Source organism: Aotus nancymaae, unplaced genomic scaffold (assembly GCF_030222135.1).
Source record: "Aotus nancymaae isolate 86718 unplaced genomic scaffold, 86718_ANA_hifiasm-v0.15.2.pri h1tg000108l, whole genome shotgun sequence".
In the NCBI taxonomy this organism is placed as follows: Eukaryota; Metazoa; Chordata; class Mammalia; order Primates; family Aotidae; genus Aotus; species Aotus nancymaae.
In genome coordinates, this window is record NW_026988523.1 from 3,676,511 (window position 1) to 3,703,737 (window position 27,227).

At 37.2% G+C, this 27,227-nt stretch overlaps 1 protein-coding gene and 1 long non-coding RNA gene across 8 annotated transcripts in view; one reads left to right on the forward strand and one right to left on the reverse strand.

Moving 5' to 3' along the window:
- Positions 1-3,694, reverse strand: part of LOC105711706 (uncharacterized) — a 285,757-nt gene extending 282,063 nt beyond the window's left edge. For 5 of the 6 annotated variants that reach the window (XR_010340352.1, XR_010340355.1, XR_010340353.1 and 2 more), the window contains exon 1: positions 3,609-3,694. This is a non-coding gene — a long non-coding RNA (uncharacterized LOC105711706). Of the gene's footprint in view, positions 1-413; positions 589-2,687; positions 2,754-3,608 lie in introns of all 6 variants that reach the window. The other variant, XR_001106126.2, reaches the window with a different exon arrangement.
- A 352-nt stretch (positions 3,695-4,046) lies between these two features.
- Positions 4,047-26,897, forward strand: GORAB (golgin, RAB6 interacting). 2 transcript variants are annotated; one of them, XM_012444559.3, is made up of 5 exons: positions 4,047-4,189; positions 11,989-12,343; positions 15,269-15,370; positions 17,809-17,949; positions 24,796-26,897. In XM_012444559.3, exons 1-5 carry the CDS (start codon positions 4,129-4,131, stop codon positions 25,241-25,243), a joined length of 1,107 nt encoding a protein of 368 aa, XP_012299982.3. In that variant the 5' UTR covers positions 4,047-4,128; the 3' UTR covers positions 25,244-26,897. The 2 variants fall into 2 exon arrangements, with proteins under 2 accessions (XP_012299982.3, XP_064226548.1); XM_064370478.1 differs by lacking the exon at positions 4,047-4,189 and having other exon boundaries at positions 12,261-12,347.
- The last annotated feature ends 330 nt before the right edge of the window (positions 26,898-27,227 follow it).

Consider the following 27,227-nt stretch of genomic DNA (forward strand, 5'->3'; position numbering starts at 1 on the left):
TATAAATCTGACAGATGTGCAAGACCTATTGTTTTGAGAGCCAAGAGCTAAACTGGGGTTGTAGTACCATAGTGGCTTGTAACCCTGACCTTACAAGAAATAAAGAGAAACTAGATATGGGTGTTTAGAGAGTGCCTTTCATGGGATACTTCTTTTACCTGATGGGCAGCCTAGTTGTCTGACCCACAACCAGGGGGTCCCTCACAGGGGAATCTTGTTTATACTGGCAGACACTACTGTGGCTCTTGTCTGACCCACATCCACTCTATGCCTTTCGGACCACTGATCTGGCACTGGGAGTCCAATCTGTTTCTCTGGGGCAAAACTTGGTCTGGGGTAGCCCCTTGTTCTTCAGATGAAAGGCACAAATTCAATCACCACAATAAGAAATAAGTTCAAAGATTTTTACTTACAGATCCTGGGTAAGTCAGAAAGGCAGTCCTATATCCCCAAGTCTCAGGTAGGAATGAAGAGTCAGGCAAAGGAGCGGGACAGGAAAGGAAGAGAGGCAACTGGCAGTATATATAAGAAAAGTAGATAGGTCACTTTACATTCCAAGATAAATGCTGGTAAAGCAGGGAGTTCAGTCTGTAGACAGAAGAGATGAGAAATTTTAATTAGTGCTGTAAAAGTTATAAAGAACATAGAAATGGGCAGGTGCTACTTAGACAGGGTGGTCAAAGAATGTCTTTGTGAATATTTTTGGCCAAAATGTAAAGAAGCAGGAAGAGACAGTCAGACAAGGGAAAGATAATAATTAAAGGACAGCATTTGGGAACGCCCTGGTTAGGTAGCGGGGCAGGGGGTAGTAGAAAAGAGTCTAGTGTATTCTAAAACCCCAACGAATGCCAATTTGGCTGGATTATAGGGAGTGCAGACTAAAGGGAAAGACAGCCTAATGATCACATAAGAGAGGTAGACAGGGGTGAGATCATATAGGATCATGCAGGAACAGGGATTTTATTCAAAGTGTGCTGGGAAGGCATTTTACAGTTTCGACCAGGCTACAGACATGATTAGTTTTCATTTTTACTCTAGTCGCTCTGATGGAGAATCAACTGGAGATATTATCATCTAAATTGTCATAGATGGTCCCCTTCCATAAACACATAAAAATGCCAAATACTGTATAACATGTTCTTATTTATGTAAACAAAAAATATGTATCATAGAGCTTAAAAAAAGAAAGCAAAGATGTAGAAAGGGGGGTCTCTACCTAGAAATAGGTCCTGGGGATTGGGATTCCTACACATAATTTGAATACAAGATTGTGAAATAAAGCTGAGGGTCTAGAAAACATAGACCATGTGACTACAGAAGATTAAAAAAACTCCAGGCACAGTAGCTCATGCCTGTAATGTCAGCACGTGGAGGCCCAGTTGGGCAAACTGCTTGAGCTCAGGAGTTCAAGACCAGCCTGGGTAACATGGCAAAACCTCATCTCTACAAAAAAATATATAGAAATTAGCCAGGCATGGTAGTGGCGCCTATAGCCCTAGCTACTCTGGAGGCTAAGACGTGGGAGGATCGCTTGAGTCCTGAAGACAGAGATTGTAGTGAGCCAAGACTATGCCATTGCACTCCAGTCTAGATGACCGGGTGAGACCCTGTCTTTAAAACAAAAAAACTTAAGACTGTTGCTTTGGAAAAGCAGTAAGGACGCTTGTTATCTGTGAGTAATATTAATATTACTATGTTTTTATTTACATAATCAAAAAATACATCATAGAACTTAAAAGAAAGCTAAAGATATGTAGAAACAGGGATTCTAACTAAATATAGATCCTAGGGACTGGGATTCATACCCATATTTGAAGACATTGTTGAAATAAAGTTGTGCATAATTTGTATATATATAAAGGCACTTAAAAAACTGACACCTGAGTCCTGTGTCATATATGGGGGTGGGACCCAAGATCCAAATTTACAGTAGAAGCTGAAAAAAATTAGCGTAAATCTGGTTTAAAACAACCGAAATCTTATGACCAAAAAAACCAATCTGTAGAGATACTTTCTCAACCCAGGGAAGAGAAAACTTCTGCAGAACAAAGAACTTTGAAGATAAATTCCACTTAAATATTACACATCATTTGAAGAAACCAGCCACCACGAGGGAGAGCCAACAGAAACAACAAACAGGAGATTCAGAACCTAGCAAACTGGAAATTTTAACTTTATACAGATGGATTTTATTATATTTTTACTATATGTCACTCTTGCTTTGGTTCTCATTAAGGGCCAATGCAAGACCTTTTAAAGTATCCTAATTTACATCTCTATTAAGATTACGGATAATTTTTGAAATTCCCCTAGAGCGAACTAAAGAACATTTATGCATAAAATTCAACATGGGGCACACAAGGTGGTTTGTTATTAGATGAATTAGATGGCAGTTGGCCTGAAAATGGGAAACTAAATTAACTACCAGATTGCCACTGATCCCCATCTACTACTTTGGAGCTAGATAATCTGTACCTTGAATGTATCTGGTCTATGTTCAGAAACTGGAGGGAACTGTCTTCTCCAGTCCTTTTGGATGGCATTTTAATTGTTTAAAGTTATGAAAAATGAGTACGCATTTAAAATGAAGCATCTGCAGCATCCCCAAATTTCAGAAACCACTTTAAGTTTAAAAGCTCAGATTTACACAGGAAATTCCAAACATCCTTCACTTTTTGATCACTTACTAAATCTTAAGTACTCATTTCGACTTTTTTCTTGACGTGGTGTTTCATTTTGCAATTTATTCCTTTCTGTTTAAAAATAACAACACACTAAAGCCAAAACTATTTTAAAATGTAAGCCAAGATGAGGTGTTTTGTTCTTATTGCAAAAATAGTGAAAGAGAACCATGAAAAATAGAATAACTAGGTCTCTTTTAAATCATCCTGATCTATGTGCATTTTGACAACGCTTGCATCTTTTAATCTTTGCAACCCTACTTGAAATGAGGAAATAGGATCTCAGAGAGGTTAGTGTTCAAGGCAGAACCCGAACTCCTACTGTATTAGGACTTCCTGCAGGATACTAAGAAATGCTTTCCCATCCCCCAGCGCCGACATTTTACAATGTCTTCTCTGAAAAATAGATTTAAAGAAAAATATATGGAGACATATATGAAATCTGGGCCGGGCGCGGTGGCTAACGCCAGTAATCCCAGCACTTTGGGAGGCCGAGGCGGACGAATCAACTGGGGTCAGGAGTGCGAGACCAGCCTGGCTAAACCGGTGAAACCCCGTTTCCACTTAAAATACAAAACAGGCGGGCGTGGTGGCGCGCGCCTGTAATCCCAGCTACTCGGGAGGCTGAGGCAGGTGAATCACCTGAACCCGGGAGGCGGAAGCTGTGGTGAGCCGAGATAGCGCCACTGCACTCCAGCTTGGGCAACAGGAGCGAAACTCCATCTCAAAAATAATAATAATAATAAATGAAATAAAATCCCTTAGGAGAGAGGTTACATATTAGAATCATTCACAAAGGAAACAGCCCACAAGCAAAAGACATCTGGGAGACGCACTGGCCTGCGAGAGACCTGGTTATGCCTGTTCCTTTCTCGTTCATTATACCCCACCCCTTTTAAATGTTTCTTCAAAGTCAAAATCCTAAACCTTATCATTTCCTTGAGTCAATCTGAAGGACGCCTCCAGCGCCGTGCACACCCCCAGCCAAACACACGGACTTCCGGGCAAACTAAGAGCCACAGAGCGCACTGCTCCCGCCCCACAGGTACAGGACCCCAAAGGCACTTTGCTCTCCCATTTCCGCCACCGACTCGTAGCCCCTTCCCAAATACCTGTTTATCTCCACCCTCATCCCCATCGCCATTTCCCCCTTTAGCTCCTGAAGCGATTAACCAACAACAATGAGAAACAACGAGAGAGGGACAGAGAGCGAGCAGAGGCAAGCCAAGGGAAAGTTTTCCTCAGGCAGTTTGTCAGGCACTGCCGAAGGCAGCCTGGAAGGGAGCCGGACCCTGAGGCCGGGAGAGAGAGGGCCTTGTGTTTGGAGCCCGACGCACTGATTGGCTGTTTGGCCGCGGCCGAGGAAAACCCGGATGCGCTGGGCAGCCGTGTTGGCAGTCAGGGCTCTGAGATTTGGGCATTTTTGGGGTGCCGGTGTCCCGGGCCAATGGCGCAGGGTTGGGCAGGCTTCTCTGAGGAGGAGCTGAGGAGACTAAAGCAGACTAAAGGTAACAAGATGGGTTTGCAGTGGTTAAACTCTTGGGTCTCAAGGAGAAGGGGCGGGGATGCAGCGTTGGCGGGGGAAGGGGGCGTGGAAGTGGCTAAGTTTGTGTTAGCGGAAGGCGCCGTTAAGTGTGGACTGGATTCAGGAGATTTCAGAGGTGGAAGTACTGGGAGCCACGGCGGGAGGGGCAAGCCAGAGAATTGGGACCTTCTCTTAGGAAAGAGGGCGCAGGAATACACTGCAGGGATTTGACTCTCCTTCTGAAGGGAATGGGACTTGGGAGAGGAAGTGCGCCTATAGCCGAGGTGTCTCCGTTAGGGAGGATTGCTGCACGCATCTACGGTTGGAAGGTTAGGGTCAGGGTAAAGGAAGGAGGAGCGGCGCACACCGTGTTAGAACTGTGATAAATTTATAGAAGCAGACTGGAAAAAAAAAATCACGGGCATCTGAATAAAGGCAAAAACTCAGTACTTTTCACAATTCACCTGGAATGTTGCATTCACTTCTGGTTGCCAGATGATTTTTGCAGTTCTTTCCAGTTTTTGAGAATCAGCAAACCAAAAGGCTCTTTGAGAGGGTAGATGTGAAGACTTGATTTATTTATATACATAGCAGTCCTACTGACTTTGGAGTAAGCTAATCTTGTGCTTCTCTCTGGCTTTATAGAGTAATCATTGAATGGGCTTGTACAGTTGTTGTTGTTTTTGATGAAGGAATTGCTGATTGTTTATGGAAGACTTAGTAATATTAGTTGCACTTTGCTTGTGGTTGAAATTTCGCAATGATCTGTATGGTTATCCTGGTAGTGCACACAATTTCTGGACAAGTTTACATCACTCTTGGTACCTTAATTCAAATACTTTATTTTGAAAGAAAATGAAATAAATCTTTTATTAGTGTTTGTGGGGAAATTGGATATTGCTCTGGTAGCTTTTGCATTTTTAGCATAGATGTAGAATAATCTAGGGCAGACAATTGGGAAAGAAGTAAATTAGTTCGATAGGGCTAATGTAGATTATATCTACTGGGGACATTTTGACTGGTCCAGGGGACTTTAAAAACTCTATCATAAAGGTTATACCACACCATGTGGTTAATTGATTCTGTGTTGCTTGATATACTCAAATTCTTTTACTCTGTGTTTTCACCATCCATCCACTTACTCTGATGTACTGGGTACAAGTGCCCTGGCCTCTGGTCTGACTCCAGTAGTCTCATGAGAAGACAAATCGTAAAATTATGTGATAGTAGATGTTACAAGAGCTTGTTTCAGAGACAAGAGGAAACTCACTCTGCTGAGGATTGGATGGAGCTTGGGAAGATTTCACAAAGGTTGTGTGTTAGCAGAGGTGCATTTTCCAGGGTAAAGACGACTTAATATAAAAATCTAAATTAAACAATATATTCGTTATGTAGAAGTCTGTTTTGAAATATCTCTGCAATTGGAGGTAGATGGAGGATGGTAAGGACCTGAACTTCAAGGCCCACTGTAGAGTGTGGAAACCAAATCACTAGTTTGTGACTACCTCGAGGACGGAAAATATGTTAACATCCTTGTATTCTCATAGCCCAACATAGTGATTGGCGTATAGAACTCCCGGCTCTGCCTCTAAATCTTTTCACCTTGGATTCCTTATTTGTAAAATTAGAAGATTTGGTTCTTTAATTTTAAGGCCACTTCTAGCTGTTCTCTGTCCTTAAAAATGTATTGAATAATCTAGGAAGATGGAGTTGGTTGCCAGCAAAAATAAGGACAATAATACTCTGAAGACCCCTGTGTGTGTGCATTGAGGAACATGGTCAAGAATGTTAATAGTCTTGTTTATAATATTAAGAAGTTGGAAACAACCAAAGTGTTCATTAGCAAGGGAATGGATAAATAAATCGTGGTATACTCATCTAGTAGGCTACTGTACAGCTGGTGGGAATATATTAATATTAACTGTAGTCGCATGCATTAACACGTTTGTTAATACAGTATATGTAATTACACTTGGCCCTTAAGCAACACAGGTTTGAACTGTGAGGGTTCACTTACACACAAGTGTGCATTTAAAAAATGCAGTATTGGGGGGTTGCAAAACCTGATTATGTGGAGGGCCAACTTTTAGTATATGTGGTTTTCACAGTGCCAACTGTGGGACTTGAGTATGCACAGATTTTGGTATACCTGAGGATCCTGGAACCAATTATCCTCGTATACCAAGGGTCAGCTGTATGTATAATATATACAGTCATGCACTCCATAACAGTATTTCAGTTAGCAATGGACCACATATACAGTGGTGATCTGATAATATTGTAATACTCTAAACTTTTTCCATGTTTAGATACACAAATAACATTATGTTATAATTGCCTGCAGTCTTCAGTATAGTGACATACTGTACAGGTTTGGAGCTTAGGAGCAAAAGGGTGTACCATATAGCCTAAGTATATAGTAGGCTATGCCATCTAGGTTTGTGTACATACACTCTCTGATGTTTACACAAGGACAAAATTGCCTAACAACACATTTGTCAGAATGTATTCCATTGTTAAGTGACGTATGATTGTATATGGTGGGGAGGCAAGGGAATGTGATCAGGGAGGGGCAAATATATAGGGAATTTCAGAGGTATTGATAATTATGAAATCAGGTTAAGGTAAGTTAAGCTAAAGTAACAAATAGCCCTAATATGTCAGTTGTTTAAAATAAAGATTTGGTTTTCACTCTAGTTTCTTGTTTAATGTGGGTTTGGCAGGTGACTGTGTTCCACGGTCACTCCATCTTTTGGTGCTGTCGTGTAGAAGTTCACCATGGTAGGAAGAAAAGTAGATTGAAAATTGAACATTGGCAATTAAATGCTTTCATCAGTAAATGACACGTTACTCCTACTTACATTTTATTTACCAAAAGCAAGTAATATAACTTGAGGTACAGGAAATACAATTCTCTTGTGTCTTCTAAAAGGGGGATTATATCTATTCTTAAACAGTAGTTACTTCTACTACAGTCATATTTTATTTCTTAAACTTACTTTCTTTAAATAATTCATATAGGTTGGAAGAGTGTGTGTGTGTGTATGTGTGTGTGTGTGTATGAGGGTGACACATACATATATTTGATGTATGATCTATTTCATAATGAAAAATTGGAAAAAAGCAGTACAGCCACATGCTGTCAATTTCTAGTTAAATAAATTATTCAGAAGAGTTATTCCTCATACTGATTTTTTACCATTACATTATGAATATCTTCTCCCAGTTTTTAACTTGTCTTTTCACTTTTATCTTTTTGACAAACAAAATATTTTGTTTTATTTTTTGAAACTGGGTCTCACTCTGTTGTCCAGTCTGCAGTGCAGTAGCGTGATCATAGCTGACTATAACTTTGAACTCCTGGGCTCAAGCGATCCTCCTGCCTGAGCCTCCCAAGTAACTGAGATTACAGGTGTGTGCCATCACACCAGGCTAATTTTCTTTTTTTCTTCTTTTTCTTTTTTTTTTTTTTTTTTTTGTAGGGATAGGATCTTGCTGTTTTCCCTAAGTTGGTCTCAAACTCCTGGGCTCAAGCAGTTGTCACCCCTCAGCCTCCCAAAGTGCTGGGATTACAGGCATGAGCCACCATGCCGGGACTTAATTTTAATACATTCAAACATGTCAACCTTTTTAAAATAACCAATATTTTTTTCATTTTAAGAAATCAGTTTTCTACTACAAGATCTGTGTTAATCTGTGTTTTCTATTAAGAACTTTTGTTTTGGCCGGGCGCGGTGGCTCAAGCCTGTAATCCCAGCACTTTGGGAGGCCGAGGCGGGTGGATCACGAGGTCAAGAGATCGAGACCATCCTGGTCAACATGGTGAAACCCCGTCTCTACTAATACAAAAAATTAGCTGGGCATGGTGGCGCGTGCCTGTAATCCCAGCTACTCAGGAGGCTGAGGCAGGAGAATTGCCTGAACCCAGGAGGCGGAGATTGCGGTGAGCCGAGATCGCGCCATTGCGCTCCAGCCTGGGTAACGAGCGAAACTCCGTCTCAAAAAAAAAAAAAAAAAGAACTTTTGTTTTATATGATATGAGATATGGCTCGATTTTTTTTTTCCATAGAGATAACCATTTTACCCCAGGTCTATTTATTAAATAATTCTACCTTTTGCTGTTGATTTTCATCCTACTTTTGTCATATACCAGTGCTTCATACATGTATGAATCTTTGTTCTGTTGCACTGGTCATTTGTTTATTCCTGTGCCAATACCACGCTGTCGTAAAGCCTCATAATATCCTTAGTATCTAGCTCTTCTTTAGAAGAAGCCTTGCTATACCTTTTTTTTTTTTTTTTTTTAGAGTCTCCCTTTGTCGCCTGCAATGGCGTGATCTTGGCTTACTTCAACCTCTGTCTCCCAGGTTCGAGTGATTCCCCTGCCTCAGCCTCTGGAGTAGCTGGGTTTACAGGTGTCCACCACCACACCTGGCTAATTTTTGTATTTTTAGTAGAGATGAGGTTTCACCATGTTGGTCAGGCTGGTCCCGAACTCCTGACCTCAGGTGACCCACCCACCTTGGCCTCCCAAAGTGCTGGGATTATAGACGTGAGACACCAAACCTGACCACTATTCTTGATCTTCTGTCTTTTCATATACAAATTTTAATAATTTTACCAAATTTGATGGAAAACCCATTAGGAGTTTGGATTGCAATTTCATTGAATCTTTAGATCAATTTCATTTTATATTATTAGCATTACCACTAACATGGTTTATGTCTCCATTTATTGAGTACTTCTTTAAAGTCTCTTAATAAATTTTAGAGTTTTCCCTGTAAAGGTATTAAACATCCTTTTGTTATATTTGTTTCTAGATAAGTGATAATTTCTGTTATTGAAATATCTTTCTTTTAATTGTGTTTTCGAATTGTTTTCTGCTAATATATGAAAAATACAAGCCAAAAGAAAAGTCAACAAAATACATGAATAGATATTTCCTAGAAAAGGAAATATGAAGAGATCACCACCAAGGAGCAGAGAATTACAAATCAAGAACACAGTGAGGTACTATTTTACACCCATTTGATTGACAAAAATTAAAACATCTGACAGTATTGTATATTAAAGAGAAAGTGCATCCACAGTATCTTATACATTACTAGAGGGAATACACTTTGGAAAGCATTTTTGTGACCCAATAGTTCTAAATATTATTATTTATATAATATCTGAAGCAAATTCTTGTACATGTAAAATAAAAGACACAATATTGAAATTTACAAAAGCAAAAACCTGTAACCAACCTAAATGTCCATCATTGGAAGAAGATCAGTAGACTCTAGTTTATTGACACGATGAAATGTTATACAACAAAATGAATGACTGCTGCAACATGGACAATATGAATGACTATTGACAGTGTAGTATTAAGTAAAATAGATGTACAGCACAAAACCCTTTTTATAAAGTTAAAACAACTACGTAAACACTTTTTAGAAATATTTGTAGATACAATATGACTATTAGAGAAGGAAGGGAATAATCAACATGATTCAAAAGATAATTTTCTGGGGTGGAGGGAGCAGGGCTTAAATAAAGGATATGGAGCGTATATCGCAAACTGGTAGCCCATTGGCTTAATTTAACCCAAAAATGTATGTGGCTTTTCAGCTTTGCCTCCTTCCTTTCCGCTTCTTCCTTCTTTTTCTCCTTTCTTCCTGCCTGCCTGCCTTCCTTTCTTTCCCTTCCTCCCTTCTTCCTCTTTTGTTCCTTTCTTTCTTCTTCTCTCTTTCTTTTATCCAGTCTTTACATTTCTTTTAAGTTAATAATGGTGATAATCATTGTGTTGTTTGCCAAGCCAACTGTGCTTGTTGCCTTTGGGAGTAGATCCATGTACTAGATGAGCCATTGAATTGTGAGCAAAAGTGTTATGTCACTACTGGGTCAGAGCAATTGATTGCTGTAGCAAGACCTTGCTGAGCTCTTCTCCCTGTGTTATGGTGACCAGCAACACTGAATACTGACTGTACAGTCAGCCTAGAGCCCTGAGATACTAATCAGCAGAACCTCTCTGTTAGCCTTTAGTTGGCACATGGAATTAATGAAAAATAAACCTTGTGGTTTAAAACCACTAAGATTTGTCCATACAGCATAATCTAGATTTTCCTGATCGATATAGTTCCCTACATTTAAAAATCAAGATATTTTGCATAAAGTCTAAATTGTAATCATAAAAATCAAAATATCTGGCTATGTTGAGTTAAATGTTTTAATGATAGCAATTGTCTAAAGGTGACTATGAATTGCCCCCTTTACACTAGACTTATGCTTCTCAGTTCACCACAGTCTCCTTGACATTTGCAGCCCCTAATACACAGTGTGAGAAACAGTATATTCTGTGTTTAAGTGGCCTGATTTGCTTATTGTTTAAGATTAGCATTTTCAGTCTTGTAGGTAGGTTCTGTAAAAATACAAAATAAAATATAAGTTATTACCTGAATTTCAGAGGAACTATTAATAATTCAGCTAATGAGTTCAACAGGAAGGTAAGCAGGCTAAGTGATGTTTTTTTGATGGTGTGAATAAAGATCAGAGCCCAGAATGTGTTCTTGTTGCAAGATATGGGATACTTTGTGTTTCTGGCTCACGTCAACAATAACATTTGCTTTTGATAGTACTTCAGTCTTTTAAAAAATATTTTCTGTACCTGACTCATTTAATTCTTACACCAGCTTCATGCATTGAGTACAGCAGGTTAATTTTCCAGCCAGTTTGATAGATAAGGAAACTGAGATATTGAATAAATAATTGACTTACCTGAGGTCACTGAGCTGGGAAGAAGCAAAGCTGGAATTGTGACTCTAGAGCTTTCAACTATACTTTGGGAAACTCAAATAATAAGCTTGTTTTGCTTCAAAAGTCACTATGCCGAATTTGAAAGTCCTATTTTAGTTGTTCGTTTATAAGGACTCATAATTTCACTTCCCAGGCATTTTAAAGAGAATGCTATTTATACAGCTTATTAAATATAGTGTGAATGTCAGTCAGATTCTCCAATTGTCTGCCCTAAGAGTTAACACTGGTGTGGACAGTCCAAAAAGTATAGTAGAAGTATTATTATTTCATTTATAACTTAAAAAATATTTCCCCCCAGTTGTTTTATGTTCTTCTATTGTTTTGCTAAGGCTATTATTAAAATTAGTTTGAATGCATTGATTAGAGCCTGACTAGGCTTTGGGACTACAACCTTGGATTGTTCTGTAAAATGAAGGAAAACAATTTAAGGTTAACTAGCCTTCCTAGAAATAAGAGACTTTACTCAATTACTTCCTGTTATAGCATCTTTGTACGTATCACATATGTATCAAAGTGCCCTGAAAGCTGTTAAAAGTTAAGAGAGGTACGATAATCCCATTTGAAAATGCAACCACCATTTTGTTTCAGGAGAGCAGACAGAACCATAAATCAAATTTAAAACCAGGTAATTCAGTCATCTCCCTGGTTTGGTCAAAATTAGTTGATTTCTTTTGACAATTACGAAATCAAATTGAAAAAGAAACAACACTTTGTGACCCACCTAACTCACAGACGGATGGCCTTTCTCTGAAAATAAATTAAGAGATAGGCAGTTTCTGTTAAATATTAACATTATGATCTGAAAACTATTGAAACTCTAAGGAAGATGGCTGGTTTTCCCTAGGCTTTCAACATAGAGAATAAGTTGGGAGAACCAGTGGAATTATCAAAGTTTAATGTTAATTTTTTATTTTCTTAGAGGAATTATAATTATATATGCTACTCATACAGAGAAATTTTTCTCTCTTTTCTTTTACATAGATCCATTTGAACCACAGCGACGTCTTCCTGCAAAGAAAAGTCGACAACAACTTCAGCGAGAAAAAGCCCTTGTAGAGCAAAGCCAAAAACTTGGGCTTCAAGATGGGTCAACCTCATTACTTCCAGAGCAGCTGCTTTCAGCACCAAAACAGAGAGTTAACCTTCAAAAACCACCTTTTTCTTCCCCTGCTCTTCCTAGTCATTTCATTCTCACCTCTCCTGTTGGTGATGGACAACCACAGGGCATTGAAAGTCAACCAAAGGAACTGGGACTTGAGAATTCCCATGATCACAACAATGCTGACATTCTACCTCCAAAGCCAGATTGCAAATTGGAGAAAAAGAAAGTGGAATTGTTAGTAAGTCTATATGAAACGTCTATAAGACTTATTAATGTAAACCATTTTTCCCCAGTGGGCTTTGAGGAATATAATTTGTTTATTTTAATATTTCTCTCTCATATTCAGTCCTAGAAATGTGGTGAATAAACTTTTGAAAAATAGCTACCACCTACATATAAGCTGGACACTGTTAGGCAATCTGTGTGTTCTGTTACTTAGTCTTCATAACAGCCTTACAATGCATGCTTATTATTTAAACTTTATAGATGAGGTATTTGGGACTCAGAAAAGTTGATACCTTGCTAAAGCTAATACACTGCTAGTAGGTAGTAAAGTTGAGATTTACATATAAGTGTCTGGATCCAAAGTTTATACCCTTTACACTCAGCAGAAGCAGTTCTTATATGCATAATGCTTCTCCCCAAATTGACCCCTTTCTCCAACTTCCAGACTATTTCCGTTGGCCCAGAAATTGGAACTTGTGGAGAGACATGAAGGGATGGTCAAAGGAGAGAGTAAAGGAAATTTAGGGGACTAATTATGTAACTCATTTCATCATTAGATTTCTTTTTATTCTTTCTTTACTGTCTTTGTGTTAGAAACAGCCTTCACAATTTAATTTAGCTGCACTATTCTTGTGGAAGATGCCATTTTTTGATTTAAAAATTCTTAGAATGTTTTATTTGATAGCTTATGTTTTAATATATACTCTTATTTCTTTGTTTCCTCCTGATTTATCACTCACAGAGGAGAAGGAATGACATTTGTCTCTGTTTTCCCTTTTCTGAGTTCCTTTCAAAGTATCGTTTTAATTTTTTTCTAATCTTTGACATCTTTTTAATCTCTGCTGATCCAGATTTTATCCTGTGAGTTTAAAATGCTTCCTGACCACTAGGGGTTTACATTTAAGAAATCATTTTGACAAGAGTTATAAAACCAGATGAATTATGAAACCTGCATTGAACAAGTGCATACATTTAAGTGTCTCTAAGTGTAGTTTACCGGCAAAGGCCTGAGACAAGTAGGAGGTGAATTTACATTGAGCTGGACAATTCAGATTGGATGTCATAGGGAAATTTACTCTTTTTTTAGATACTTGGAAGAATTTTCATAAAAGATGTGTAATTAAAGTCATTCATGTAAAGGAGAAATTCTGAAATTTTAAGGAGGAGAAAGGGAAGCTGTGTAGTAGAGAATGCTTAGCAGTGATAACCTAATTTCTCTGGGAGAGGTGGCAAAGGATAAGCCAGAGAATAGTAGAGAATTAAAGAAATGAGGAAGGAGGCCAGGTGTGGTGGCTCACACCTGTAATCCCCGCACTTTGGGAGGCTGAGGTGGGTGCATCACTTGAGGCTAGGAGTTTGAGACCAGCCTGGCCAATATGGGGAATTCCCATTTCTACCAAAAATACAAAAAAATTAGCCAAATGTGGTGGTGCATGCCTGTAGTCCCAGCTACTTGGGTGACCAAGACACAAGAATCACTTGAACCTGGGACGTGGAGGTTGCAGTGAACTGAGATTGTGCAGCTGCACTCTAGCCTGGGCGACAGAGTAAGACTCTCTCAAAAAAAAAAAAGAGGAAGAATCAGAAGCAGGGGATAAATAGTAGAAAATTAAAGAAGTGAGGAAGGATCTGAGGCAGGGGATGCCCACCTAGCAAGTTCACTGATGCAGCAAGATACCATTAAGCTCTCTGAGGGCTAAAGGCCTCAATCAAAATAATGGTTAGAGAAATTCCAGATGTCAGCATTGTAGATCATTTGGGAGAGAGTGCACGGTGAGCTGTGGAACTAAGGTGCCTGATGAGGAGATGCCTACAATAGAAGTGAGAGATGACCAGTCCCAACACTAAGGCGGAAGGTGTAGGAATGGAGAGAAAAGGACAATTTTGGAAGTGGTTACTAGATTTGGGAGTAGAGACATGATATAATGGCTATAAGAAGTGACAGTAATAGGAATAAATAGCTTTGCCAATTCCTTATTTGAGTTGACATCAAGCTTGTGACTTCATGGGAAGTTTTAATATATTTATTTTAGAATTAGACAGATTGTAAGATAATATATGTTTTCAGATCTGTGAATTTTTTCTTTAGCCCAGGATTCCAGTCTTAGTCTTAGTGTTTTTATTTTGAGACGGAGTTTCGCTCTTGTTACCCAGGCTGGAGTGCAATGGTGCGATCTTGGCTCACCACAACCTCCGCCTCCTGGGTTCAGGCAATTCTCCTGCCTCAGCCTCCTGAGTAGCTGGGATTAGTGTTTTAATTTGTTTGAAAATGTCTGAGTTGGGCTGGGCATAGTGGTTCACACCTGTAATCCCAGCACTTAGGGAGGCAGTGGCAAGAGGACAGCTTGAGCCTAGGAGTTCGAGACCTGCTTGGGTAATACAGTGAGACCCCATTCTCTACAAAAAGGAAAAAAAAAAAGACAAAAAAAGTCTGAGTTGGGAAAAAGTGAAAAAATTGAAAGAAAATATTAATATATGAAATAAACATTGGTTATTGTCTGAAGCATGTTAGGGTGGTGGAGACTTTATAGAAAACTGTAAAAGGTATAAATAATATGACATCAGCTACAGACCAATTTATTTTAATCTCCATTCTGCATATAATACATAATTAACTTACACAAATTTCTTTGTACTCCTAAAAACATTCCACAGTATTCTGGCTTCCAGTTTGTGGGTTCTTAGATTATATACATATAATGGATTTCAGAGGTCCAATTTATGTAAGCCTCTTTACTTCAGATCATAGTCTTTGTTCCCATTAGAACAAAATAATGAACTGCAGATGGGTTTCTTTTAAGAAGACTTTTGAAAGAACGTATACATAAATCTTCTTGATTAAATTTTATACTTAGGGGACTGAGAGTGGTAAGGTGTGGGATAGGGTAGCAGTTTCTTTCATAAACCCATTTTTATGCTTTTTTTTGCCCCCAGGCAAGAAAAATCTCGTTGGGAAGTCCTCCAACAAGAACAACGGCTAATGGAAGAGAAAAATAAACGTAAAAAAGCTCTTTTGGCTAAAGCTATTGCAGAAAGGTGAGGCACCTGAACCAGGAGAGGCTGTTTGTAACTTGTAACCAGTTCTGTCATGTGTTGTATTTATTTTCCCTTGTCTCTTCTAATAAACTGATATTTTTTCTTCAGCCATTACTTTTAAGGCTAACTAAACAAACTATCTTTTGTAAGTGATGCTGAAATTCCAGTTATAATTTATTTTAAGGAGGACTTTTTAAGCATAGAGCATATTAAATTTGTAAATATAGTTGCAGTTAAAACTTAAAGACCTTCATTAGTGCTTCCAGTTTTAACCATCTACACATTAATAAGGGAAGCAGTAAATAGCCATCAGTATATGTAAATTAGCAACAAATGCAAGTTTTAATTTTTATGTGGGGAGGCCTTAATGGAGGAATAAGGTTTTCTACATAAGTGACATACTCCTGTGAATCTTAATTGTGTTTCCTGTGGGCATTTTTCTTAAATAATTTGCCCCACCTCCACAAGTAGAAGATACGTGATATAGTTTAACTTTTCTTTGATGACTCAGGGTCATTATTATGAGCGCTGTGTGAGATTCAGTTTTGTTTTCACCTTCCAGTGTCTGTCAGCAGCCCCTTCACATTTACAGCATTGTCCCAGCCCCACACAACAACATTCCCATTTGTCTCATTCTTCCCATCCGCCATCACTCTTGCTGCCCTTCCTTTTAGTTTGTTGTTTCTAATTTCCTGCGGTCTTAGGAAACTAAGTTTAGTCAATAAATTAATGGTTGAAAATAGTGAAAACTAAATGCAAGGGAGCATTTAGTGTCATTTTCTTTTTAGACTTCCAGAAAAGTCTGTGAGACTATTACTGCTTGAGGCTACAGTATGTGTAGGGGCAGGAGAAGAGGTGGACAGAAGGGGATGGATATAAGAGTAGTTCAGGCCGGGCGCGGTGGCTGACGCCTGTAGTCCCAGCACTTTGGGAGGCCGAGGCAGGTGGATCACGAGGTCAAGAGATCGAGACCATCCTGGTCAACATGGTGAAACCCCGTCTCTACTAAACATACAAAAAATTAGCTGGGCATGGTGGCGCGTGCCTGTAATCCCAGCTACTCGGGAGGCTGAGGCAGGAGAATTGCTTGAACCCAGGAGGCGGAGGTTGCGGTGAGCCGAGATCACGCCATTGCACTCCAGTCTGGGTAACAAGAGCGAAACTCCGTCTCCAAAAAAAAAAAAAAAAGAGTAATTCTGAATTTTGTCTACAAGAGGAGTGAGTGTGTTTGAAAAATGATGGTTTTCTTTTTCTACTGCTGGTACACCTTGATCTTTCTTGAAGCATAGGAAATATGCAACTCACTGAGTGACAGTGTTTCAAGGGAAAAAACGAACAGATAAAAGAGTAGTGCCCTCTTTTTTTAAATAAGTGATTATTTTAAAATAATTAAAGCATTTTAGTAGTCTTCAATTTCTAAGAGATGGGAAAGCTATTTACTGTAGTTTTACAAAAAGATCTACAGGCTTGGCAGTTCTCATAAGTGCTTTTGATTTGAGACAGAAAGCACCAGTATAAACAGAAGTGTAAGGAAATAGAACATGTTTGAATTATTAATAAATGGACAATGAAGTACCTGAAGTAAAAGAATCATACTGTTAAGTGAACTTTTGTAGGCAGAAAGGAAAGGTAAATGCGTAAGAGTAGAAATCAAGAGAATGTGCTATGTAACATAGTGGATTTATGTGGGGATTTTTCTTCTTCCTTCACAATGTGTGTGTAAATTTGAATTGAGTGAAATCATGATTAAAGGGTTGCTTTTGTATTTGCTTGTTCCATTTTTTAAGTATATATTGTACTTGGGAGAGGGGATTGAGAGATGATGAGGTTGGATATACTTTTATATAAGGAAAATAAATGTTTTGATGTTTAGCTCCATAAAGAATTTTGGGGACTAGTCATTTTCCTAGAGAACAAGAATCAAAGCAATAAAGGTTTGGGGAAATGGGTCCCAAAAAAGTTAAAACTAAATAAATGTTTTCAGATGTATAAAGAGATGTGGTTTAGTATAGGCATCTATCTGTTCTTAATATCAGGTAAGTATCAAACAAATGAAAATGGGCTTAGCAAGAAGAAGAATTAAAGACTAGAAATTTGGAAAGCTCTTTTGAATGTTTCAATGTGAAGAGAATGCGGATATATTCTTTTAGTGTTTGTTCTCCTTACAGAATGAACATAAATATACAAATGAAACTATTTGCTGAGTTTTTTTTTAGTCTTATTTGTTGCTTTGTTTATGAAACATATGCAAATACAAAATTTGGAAAATTCAAATGTTAACTAGCATTTATTTTATTTCAATTTTTCTGTTTTTTTTTTAACTTCTAAAATATAAATTGTAAACATATACACAGTATTTTGCTTTTTCACTTATATTGAATATGGACACATGGTTTTAAAATGTTCTTATTTTCCCACTCACATACCTGATTTTCTAGATCCAAAAGAACTCAGGCAGAGACCATGAAACTAAAGCGGATCCAGAAGGAGCTGCAGGCTTTAGATGACATGGTATCAGCTGACATTGGAATTCTCAGAAACCGGATTGATCAGGCCAGCTTAGACTATTCATATGCTCGGTGAGTTGGGGAAGTTGAATATGAACAAGGAGTATGATTTAATTAATGTTTATTGCCAGCTGTTCCAGGGGCTTTTATGTATGTATCATCATTTAGTCCTTAAAACAACCTCATTCAGTGCTGCATTTATTCCTCTTTCCTGCTAATTCAAGTGTCTCCTCTTCAGTGAAGTCTCCTTTAACTCTGCCCTACTAGTTAACCTTGTTTGTGTGACATTCTTGCATTATTTATTTACATTTACATTATTATTTGCATTTTAGTTTTTGCTGCTAAACCATCAGCTATTTAATGTTTGGAAGTTTTTTTATTCATCTTTCAGGATCTAGTAAATATCTGAGTGATTTGCTCAACACTGTTATTTTAACAGCAAGTCTGTGTTCTTTCCATTAAAATTTTTGATACCTGATATGGTCCTATAGGACTGAAGCCTAGTTCTCACTTTAGCTTTCATCAGAGTAAGAGGATCTAGTTTATTTTTTAAAAGCTTATGAATATTTTAAACCATATCCTCTGTCTTAGATATTTGAAATATTTTTCCTTTTTTATTTTCAATTATACTCTGTATGAAATGGTTTGACATGTATGTTTCCTTGGTTTCGAACATTTGCATTTTTTAAAAGAGAAAAAAATGTCATGGAGTATTTTTAAAATGAACTAACACATGTAATGAATTACATGGACTTTGCAGACAGATAAAAGGGCAAAAAATTATGTCCAATTTCAGGGTTTTCAGCCCTTTCAACATTGCTTTAATCATCCTGGTTTGTCTTTTTTCACAAGGGAATTCTGTGTTAATGACTCAATTTTGTATCTTTCTCTGTTACACTAGAAATCAATCAGAATGCCTCATTAGGCCGGGGTAAACCACTACATCAGAATGTTTATATAACAATTTATTAAAGCGGAAATGCTTGATTGTGGTTTTTGATTAACTGTTGAGTGTTTAAGAAAGAGGCTAGTGGTTGTCCTTGTGATTTTTGTAATTGTTGTTGGACCATATGCTGTTTGACTTAATGGGTTGTCTTTATTAATTAACTGCCTAAGTTATGCCGTCAGTAGCTGATATCCAGAGGTTCCAGGTTTTCATTAATAAGGTCATTAAAAGAGGTAACAGATTTTATTTAACATTAAACTAAGCCTTGATTCGTAGCATATTTTATTCTCTGTAATAATAAGTTTTCCAGAGGAACATTTGTATGCCTTTGTAGTCATTTATACGAATAACTCATATTACAAGGTGTAGTACTAGGTACCTCAGTAGAAAAGTAATTTGATTTTAATTCTGTCCTACTGGAAACTGGAAAAAGATGCCTTTTTGTATTGAATATTATATAAGGAATGTCATAGCTATGGCCATCTAAGAACCACAAAGAAGGTGGGATTACTAAAGGAGAAAACATCTATAGTCTATAATATCCTAAATGAAATTTTAGTAAGGTGTTACATCTTTAGTAAGTAACAGATGACAGTTTCTCATGGTACTAATATTGATGTAATTGAATGTAAATAGATGTTGTGTGCTGCTATCTTTATATATATATAGAGAGAGAGAGAGAGAGAGAGGGAGAGAGAGAGAAAGAGAGAGAGAGAGAGAGAGAGAGATGGAGTTTCGCTCTTATTTCCCAGGCTGGAGTGCAGTGGCATGATTTTGGCTCACTGCAACCTCCACCTCCCAGGTTCAAGTGATTCTCCTGCCTCAGCCTCCCGAGTAGCTGGGACTACAAGTGCCCACCTCCACGCCCAGCTAATTTTTTGTATTTTTAGTAGAGGTAGGGTTTCATCATGTTGGCCAGGCTGGTCTCAAACTCCTGACCTCAGGTGATCTGCCTCCTCAGCGTCCCAAAGTTCTGGGATTATAGCCCTGAGCCACTACACCTGGCCAAGTGCTGCTATTTTTAAATCGAAGCTCTTGCACTGAGTCAGGGAAACAGACAATTGTGACTAGGGCCATAGTGTGTCTTGTTCATGCATAAGATTAAGGTTTCATTTTCTAATTTGCATTTGTGGTTACTGAGAAATCACAGATTGGGAGGAAAATATTATGGTCCAGATTTCGAGTGGAAGATAATCCCTAGGACAGTCAGTTTTTATGCGAGATTTCCTTGGTTTTTCTTTTTTTTAATAAAAATAATATCTTAGTTCTGTAGTATTTGGTATAGTGCTGCGTCCACAAAAGGTTCTTGAATAGTGAATAGGCCAGAATTTGCTTTAAAAATGGTTTCTGTAGAGCAGTGTTTGGATAGACACCTTTAAGAAGAATAGAATAGCACTTTGAGTGAGCCAATTTGAGAGAGTTGCTGCTGCTGCTACTGCTACCGTTCACCACTAGGATTACAATATTGCCAAATGTTGTGCAGACCAGCTTATAAAATCCAGAGTGACTGCATGTAGAACATGTTTTTAAGTCACTGTTGACCATCTAGGTTTCATAGACATCCTCATACACACAAACATATACCCACAGACAAATATTTTTAAATCACTTTATGAATTTTTTTTAAGTAAGATTAAAAGGGATTGTGTAAAACAACTTTGTTTTAAAATTTTAATAAAAATGTAAGCATGGTAGCCATCTTTGTATCAAGTAATGTTTGACTGACAGACATAAAAAGCTGAGAGAATATAGTTAGATCCTTACAGCAACACAGATAGTCTAGATACTTGTAAAATATTGGGTGTAAGTTCTCCCTACTAAAATGATTAACTGTATGATAATATCATTTTTCCTTCTGCGAACAGAAATATATTTTTCACTCATTGATTCTTAAGTTTGAGAAATTCACCTAGGATATGTTTTTCTGAAGATTCATCTGAGACTTCACGTATGATCAGTTTTATCATCTAGAGTGTAGAATGTGTCTGCATTTGTTTCTTAGGACTGCCATAACAAGTAATCACAAACTGGGTGACTTAAAACAACAGAAATTTTTTGTCTTGCATTTTTGGAGGCCACACATCCAAAATCAGGGTGTCAGATTGTGATTTCTTCAAAGACTCTAGGTATCCATTTCTTGCCTCTTCCAACTTCTGGTGGCTATAGGCATCTGTTGGCTTGTGGCCACGCCACTCCATTCTGTGTCTCCATAGTTATATTGCTTTTTCTTCTCTCTCAAAACTTCCTCTGCCTTTCTCTTAAAAAGATGCATGTGATTACACTTAGCGTCCAACTGGATAATCTGGAATAAACTCCTCTCATAACCCTTATCTTAATCACATCTTTTTTCATATAAGGTAATTTTCACTCATTTGTCATAGAAAGTAATATTCACAGGTCCCAGGAATTAGGAAGTGAATATTTTTGGGAGGCTATTTTTTTTAGCCTACCACAGCATTCATCTTTTGATTTCTGTAATGGTTGTAAAGTGTCTTCCTCTGTCAGTTGTCTATACTTTGCTAATGCTGGATAGGCAGAAAAATGAAAAAATATTCTCAGCTGTGTTTAATGAAAACTAAAAACAGGTTACAAAAATAGTGTTTTCAGTTTTATATCTTCTGGAGGTGACATAATACTTTGTACAGCACAGTAAAGAAGGTCAACAATGATAATTTATTGTATCATTCCTTTAGATCATTGTTTTCTTATTTTTATTTCTCTTTATTACAAATGGGAATAATTGATAAATAATGATGAAATAATTCCTAGAACGATGAAATGGCAAAATGTTTCAAGATACAGAAAATATAAAAATATTGCAATAATTCTATAATATATCTTCGATTTATGAAAGGGTTCATTGCACCTCTCTAGTAATTGCAAAATAGAGATCATTTTATTCTGTTTTTTTAAATAAGTAAATTTTCTCGTTATTTGAAAGACTTTTAAGAAAAGATAAATCATGGAATGCTAATTTGTACAAATAGTGAGAACTGCTCAGAAAAGGAACTGAAAAACTAAAAGTAGATCCATGGAACCCAGTGGTATACGGGGTTAATGATTGAGTTTTTAAACATTTCGGGGGATACCAAAACAGAGAGACAATTTCTAGAATCCTTTAAAAATAATATTCATTAAATCATTCAATGCCTTTTTAAAATAACAAAACCATTCTATAATTACATTCCAGTTCACTCAGTCTTACTATGTTATGTATAATGCTCTTATTATTTTGTTCCAGAATGTCATCATATACTAATTTGGTATTACCCAACTGACCATAGGCTGGTAGTGCAGTTTGTTAAACTAATCAATATTTTAAACATAAATCACTCTATAGGAGAATATATATTCATATTTCTGGCCAAAAGGACTTTAAATAAATAAACAGAATACAAAATCTTCAGTGATTTATCCAGGGTGATAGATCAGTGGAAACCTAGGGACCTATTTGCAGATGTTAATTTCAATTCAGTATTCATGAGTCCAGACTATAAATCTCTACTAATTGACTTTGACTGGCTGAAGGAGACCTCAGACTTGCAGAGAAGGGAGGTTTGAGGCAGGGTCAGGGCAGGGCATTCATATACCTATAGAGAATGTCAGAGCTCTTGGCTTGTTGCAAGAACATTACATAAACAAGGTATGTTATAAAGTATGGAAATAAGGGAACTAGGTATCCAGCAGAATTCCTTTAGAGTAATCATTTTAACATAGAGAGTTACTGAAATATAATGGGTGCTCTCATTCTTGCATTTACTGTATTTATAGTGGAAAAAAAGGAAATATAAACAACCATTATATAAATGAGTTTTCAAGTTTAAATACCAGATTCCTGGATTTTGCATAATCTTAATTTTAAATCCAAGCATACTAATGTACCAACAGTACTTTTTGATTCTGGTGCTCTAAAGGAGAAGTTCTGTTTCTTGAGGCACAAAAATGGAAGCTTGCCCCATTTATACTGTTTAATCCTCAAAACTCCTATGAGATATTATTATCATCATTGTTTTACAGATAAACCCAGACTGAGCTTAAGTAACTGCCCAGAGTCACTGTACTGGAATTTTCAATTATTGCATGGCTTTTCCCCACCCCCATCCACAGGAACTTGGCTGTGTTTTGTACTTAGGATGCTGACCCTGGGGCATACCTAATTAGAATAAAGATGGGCTGCCGACTCTAGTACATTTAATCCATAGGCTGAACGGTGGTTTGTGGGATGACCTGACATTAAGAGTTCTAGTTAAAACTGAGATGAGCCAGGCCAACCCAGGTTCTCCTCTGAAAGTATGGAATTGGATCATTGAGAGATTGAGTGGAGTGAATATGATATAGAGTGCAAGTGTTGGCCATATTGGGCTGTTTCAAAGCTAAAATGAGAGAAAATGTGTCGCTTCTAAGCATTGAAGAAAATAGCCTTTGATTCTGATGACATGACTATGAAATTGCCTTTTATCCTGCAATAAAACCCAATTTTTACCTGAGCTAGTTTGACTGGTTCTTTGCATCCACAAAAAACTTTGACCAAAACGGGTACACGTGGTAAATGTCAAAGGAAGGTTTTGAACCCTGGGTTGTCTAAAATGATAGCCGTTTATTATTTTCACTGTATTTTCTTCCAAGACCGAATCCTAAATTAGAAGATATACCTGTTTCTTTTTTTGCTATAACTCTTGGACTAGAAGCTACTTACTACATTAAGTTGATGTAGGCACTCATAACAGGTAAAGCAACGTGGCCATCACAACTACTAGTAGTAATGAAATTGAAGAACTAGTTGGAAATCAACCTTTTTTCTTGCAAGAGAGGAAGGACATTCTTGTTGGCAGAAAGAAAAGCAACAAATTGTATAGAAAAGGCAAAAGACAGTAAATGAAGATATGATAACTCTTCTTTTTGTACGGACCTAATGCAAAAGGAAAAAAAGGAAGATTGCAAGGTGACTTTTCCAGTAGAATTGCCCTAGTACACATAAGACTGGTGTTACCTATCAACAGAGTTTATATGTGTGTAAATGTGTAAAATTTCCTAATAAGAGCGTAAGAGGAGTATTGGAAAGAGTGAGAACAACTTAACCCAGGGATTCTCAACTGAGAGCATTTTTATCCAATAATGGACATTTGGTAATATCTGGAGACACTTTTGGTTGTCAAAACTTTTGGGAAGTACTGGCAACTAACGGGTAGAAGCCAATGATGCTGTTTAGCATCCTGCAGTGTATAGGACAGTTTCTCACAACAGATAATTATATGGCCCAAATTGTTGGTAGTGTCAAGGTTGAGAAATCCTGTGTATAGTGATCCAGAGGTTTTCTACTTGATGTTTACTTCTTGCCCTCACCCAGTATCACTTTGCTGGGTGTGTTCTGTCCCATTTATATTCATCTCCCAACCACTGTCCATATTCTTCTCCTTCATCAGAATTTTTCTTTTTTTTCTAATTCATTAATCAAGAGATAGGATTTTCTACTTTATCTCTTCTCTTCTCATAAATTTAACCAACCATGTGCTGAAGCTATCTTACTCTAGTTCATGTGGATTTTGTGTATCTCTTCCCAATTCTGCATTCAGTAATATCACCTTAGGGGCTTGAAATTGGATGGAGTGGTAGTATTTATACCTTGCAAATGTAAATGCTGCAAATCAGGACTCCCCATCCTCCCACTCCGGGGTTAGCATACCACTGAATTACCCGTTTAGCCTGCCTTCACTCAAAAACAGCTTTGGAAAGAAGAATTATTCGTGCAGAATAAGATGTTATATCAGGTGAATCCAAGTAAGGCTTTTGTGAAAGTTTCAGCAGCCAATGCTTGGTTTGTCTAACATGTAGACAAGTGTTTATAAAGTATTAATATTCATATCTTCATTATATATTTTTCCCAGTTTTGGAGTTTATTGTTTCTAGATCCTCTTTTGAATATCTTCTTCAATGGAAAACTGATGGACCTATCTTTATACACATCCTTACAGGAAGCGGTTTGACAGGGCTGAAGCAGAATATATTGCAGCAAAGCTAGATCTACAGCGCAAGACTGAGATAAAAGAGCAACTCACTGAACACCTTTGTACAATCATACAGCAAAATGAGCTCCGAAAGGCTAAGAAGTTGGAGGAGTTAATGCAACAACTAGATGTACAAGCTGATGAAGAGACTTTGGAGCTTGAGGTGGAGGTAGAGAGATTGCTACACGAACAGGAAGCAGAAGCAAGGAAACCAGTGGTTCATTTGGAGAGGCCATTTCAGCCTGCTGAGGAGAGTGTGACATTGGAATGTGCTACAGAGAACAAAAAGTGTCAGCAACAAGCTGTTTCCCCAAAGGTAGACAAACAGTGTGGAAATTCCAATGGCATCCCCTTTCTTAGTCCAAACTGCCCAAATCAAGAAGATAATGACATTTCAGCTGCTTTGGCCACATGAAGTTTTGGTATTCTTTTCAACTAATATGGCATTCAGTAAAGTATACTTTTTGCAGTAGATTATGCCCTAATCTCCAATAAAAACCTATTTAAAACAATGCTAATTTTTGAATTCACGATAAGTTTTCTTAAGTTAGTATATTTGGCCATTCTAAAATCCAAAATTATGATAATTTTATTTCCAAGAGTATATTTTACCTTTAATTTGGCCTAGTTCTTTCAGTGTTCCATTTACTCTTTTTACTGAATAAAATAAATGACTTAAAAGGATGGAAGAAAAACTACGTGGTTGGATTGTTTTTAGACCAGGTAAATATAGAAAAGTAAAATGGAAAAATGATACTCAATACCTAGTTGTACTCATTTCATTTCTCCTGGGAGAAGTATTAAGACTGAAAGTCCTATTTTATTTAATCAGTAAAAAGGCACAAAAATTACAATGTGAAAAAGAGAAAGACAGGAAGAGAAGAAAAAGTTGCAGGTTGAGTTATCTATCTGGATATCACTAGAGTTGTAAAACACAACTTGGAAATCGGAATTTATATGAAGAACCAGACAACTTAAGCCAGCATCACTTTTGTCTTCAATTTGCTTTAAATGGTTTTAGTTTACAGCCTGCGTTTTGTTCTTTGAAACACATACATGCATGTATCTGTAAATATATTATATATGTAATTTTATTATTATATTGTCTTTCCTTTAATCGATGAATTGATTAAATTTAGACAAAACATTTCTAAAGCGAGGCTGAAAATAATATAGAAAATCTCATTGCTCCTTTTGATTATCAAAAAAAGTTATCTATAAATATGTATTTGATATGTTGGACATAAATTAACCCGTCATGAAGCATTTAAATTGTTAAAATGCTGATTTTCTTATTAGTTTGTTAATTGCCTGTTACTAATACTTGGCCAATACATTGTGCTATATGTAAATGTGTAAGTAAATATTGTAATTTTCTCACAGTCTGAATATTACATTAAATTATGATTTATTTATCAGAAATTCCAAAAAGTAAAAATATTACCTTTGAGGACTTTTTTTTTTAAAGAATTATTATACTAAAACATAAGGACAAATATAAGCTTGTATCCATAAAAGTTTCTGAAAAAATTAGGGACATCCTGTTCTTTTTTTTTGTTTTTGGAGACAAGAGTCTTGCTCTGTCACACAAGCTGGAGTTCAATGGCGGTATCTTGGCTCACTGCAACCTCTGCCTCCTGGGTTCAAGTGATTCTCCTGACTCAGCCTCCTGAGTAGCTGGGCCTATAGGCACCCGCCACCACACCTGGCTAATTTTTGTATTTTTAGTAGAGACGGGGTTTTACCATATTGGCCAGGCTGGTCTCGAGCTCCTGACCTTGTGAATCCACCCACTTTGGCCTCCCAAAGTGCTGGGATTACAAGCGAACCACCTTGCCTGGCCATCCTGTTTTTAAAAGGGTTCGTTTGAGGGTATTATCTTCTAGTAATATAGATGAGCTTTATATTATGTAATTTGAGTTGAAAGTATAACATTCCATTACTGACTTCTCTAAATAGAAGCATTTTCAAAGATAGCTGTGTTTTTATTTATGAATGACGAATAAAACTCGGAAGTTTCATTGTCCAACACACACTTATTTTTCTAAGGAATAAACAAGTCTGATGTACTTAGAGTGTGTTTTTCATTTACCTTAAAAAAGGTTTCAAACAGTTTAGTATGTATTCTTAAGCAGTGTGTGGCATTAATGCATCTTGGATCTCCTTGTGGTACATACAGTTACTTACTTTGGTTAAGCCTCTGTTAGGGAAAATTCATTGTCAATGAGGTTTCATAATATTGGTTAAATATAGGTATGAAGAAATGAGAACCATGAAAAAAATTTGTTAGAGTAGACTTCAGAGATAATCTAATCTTTTTTTTTTTTTGAGACTGAGTCTTACTCTGTCACCCAGGCTGGAGTTCAGTGGTGTGATCTCAGCTCACTGCAACCTCCACC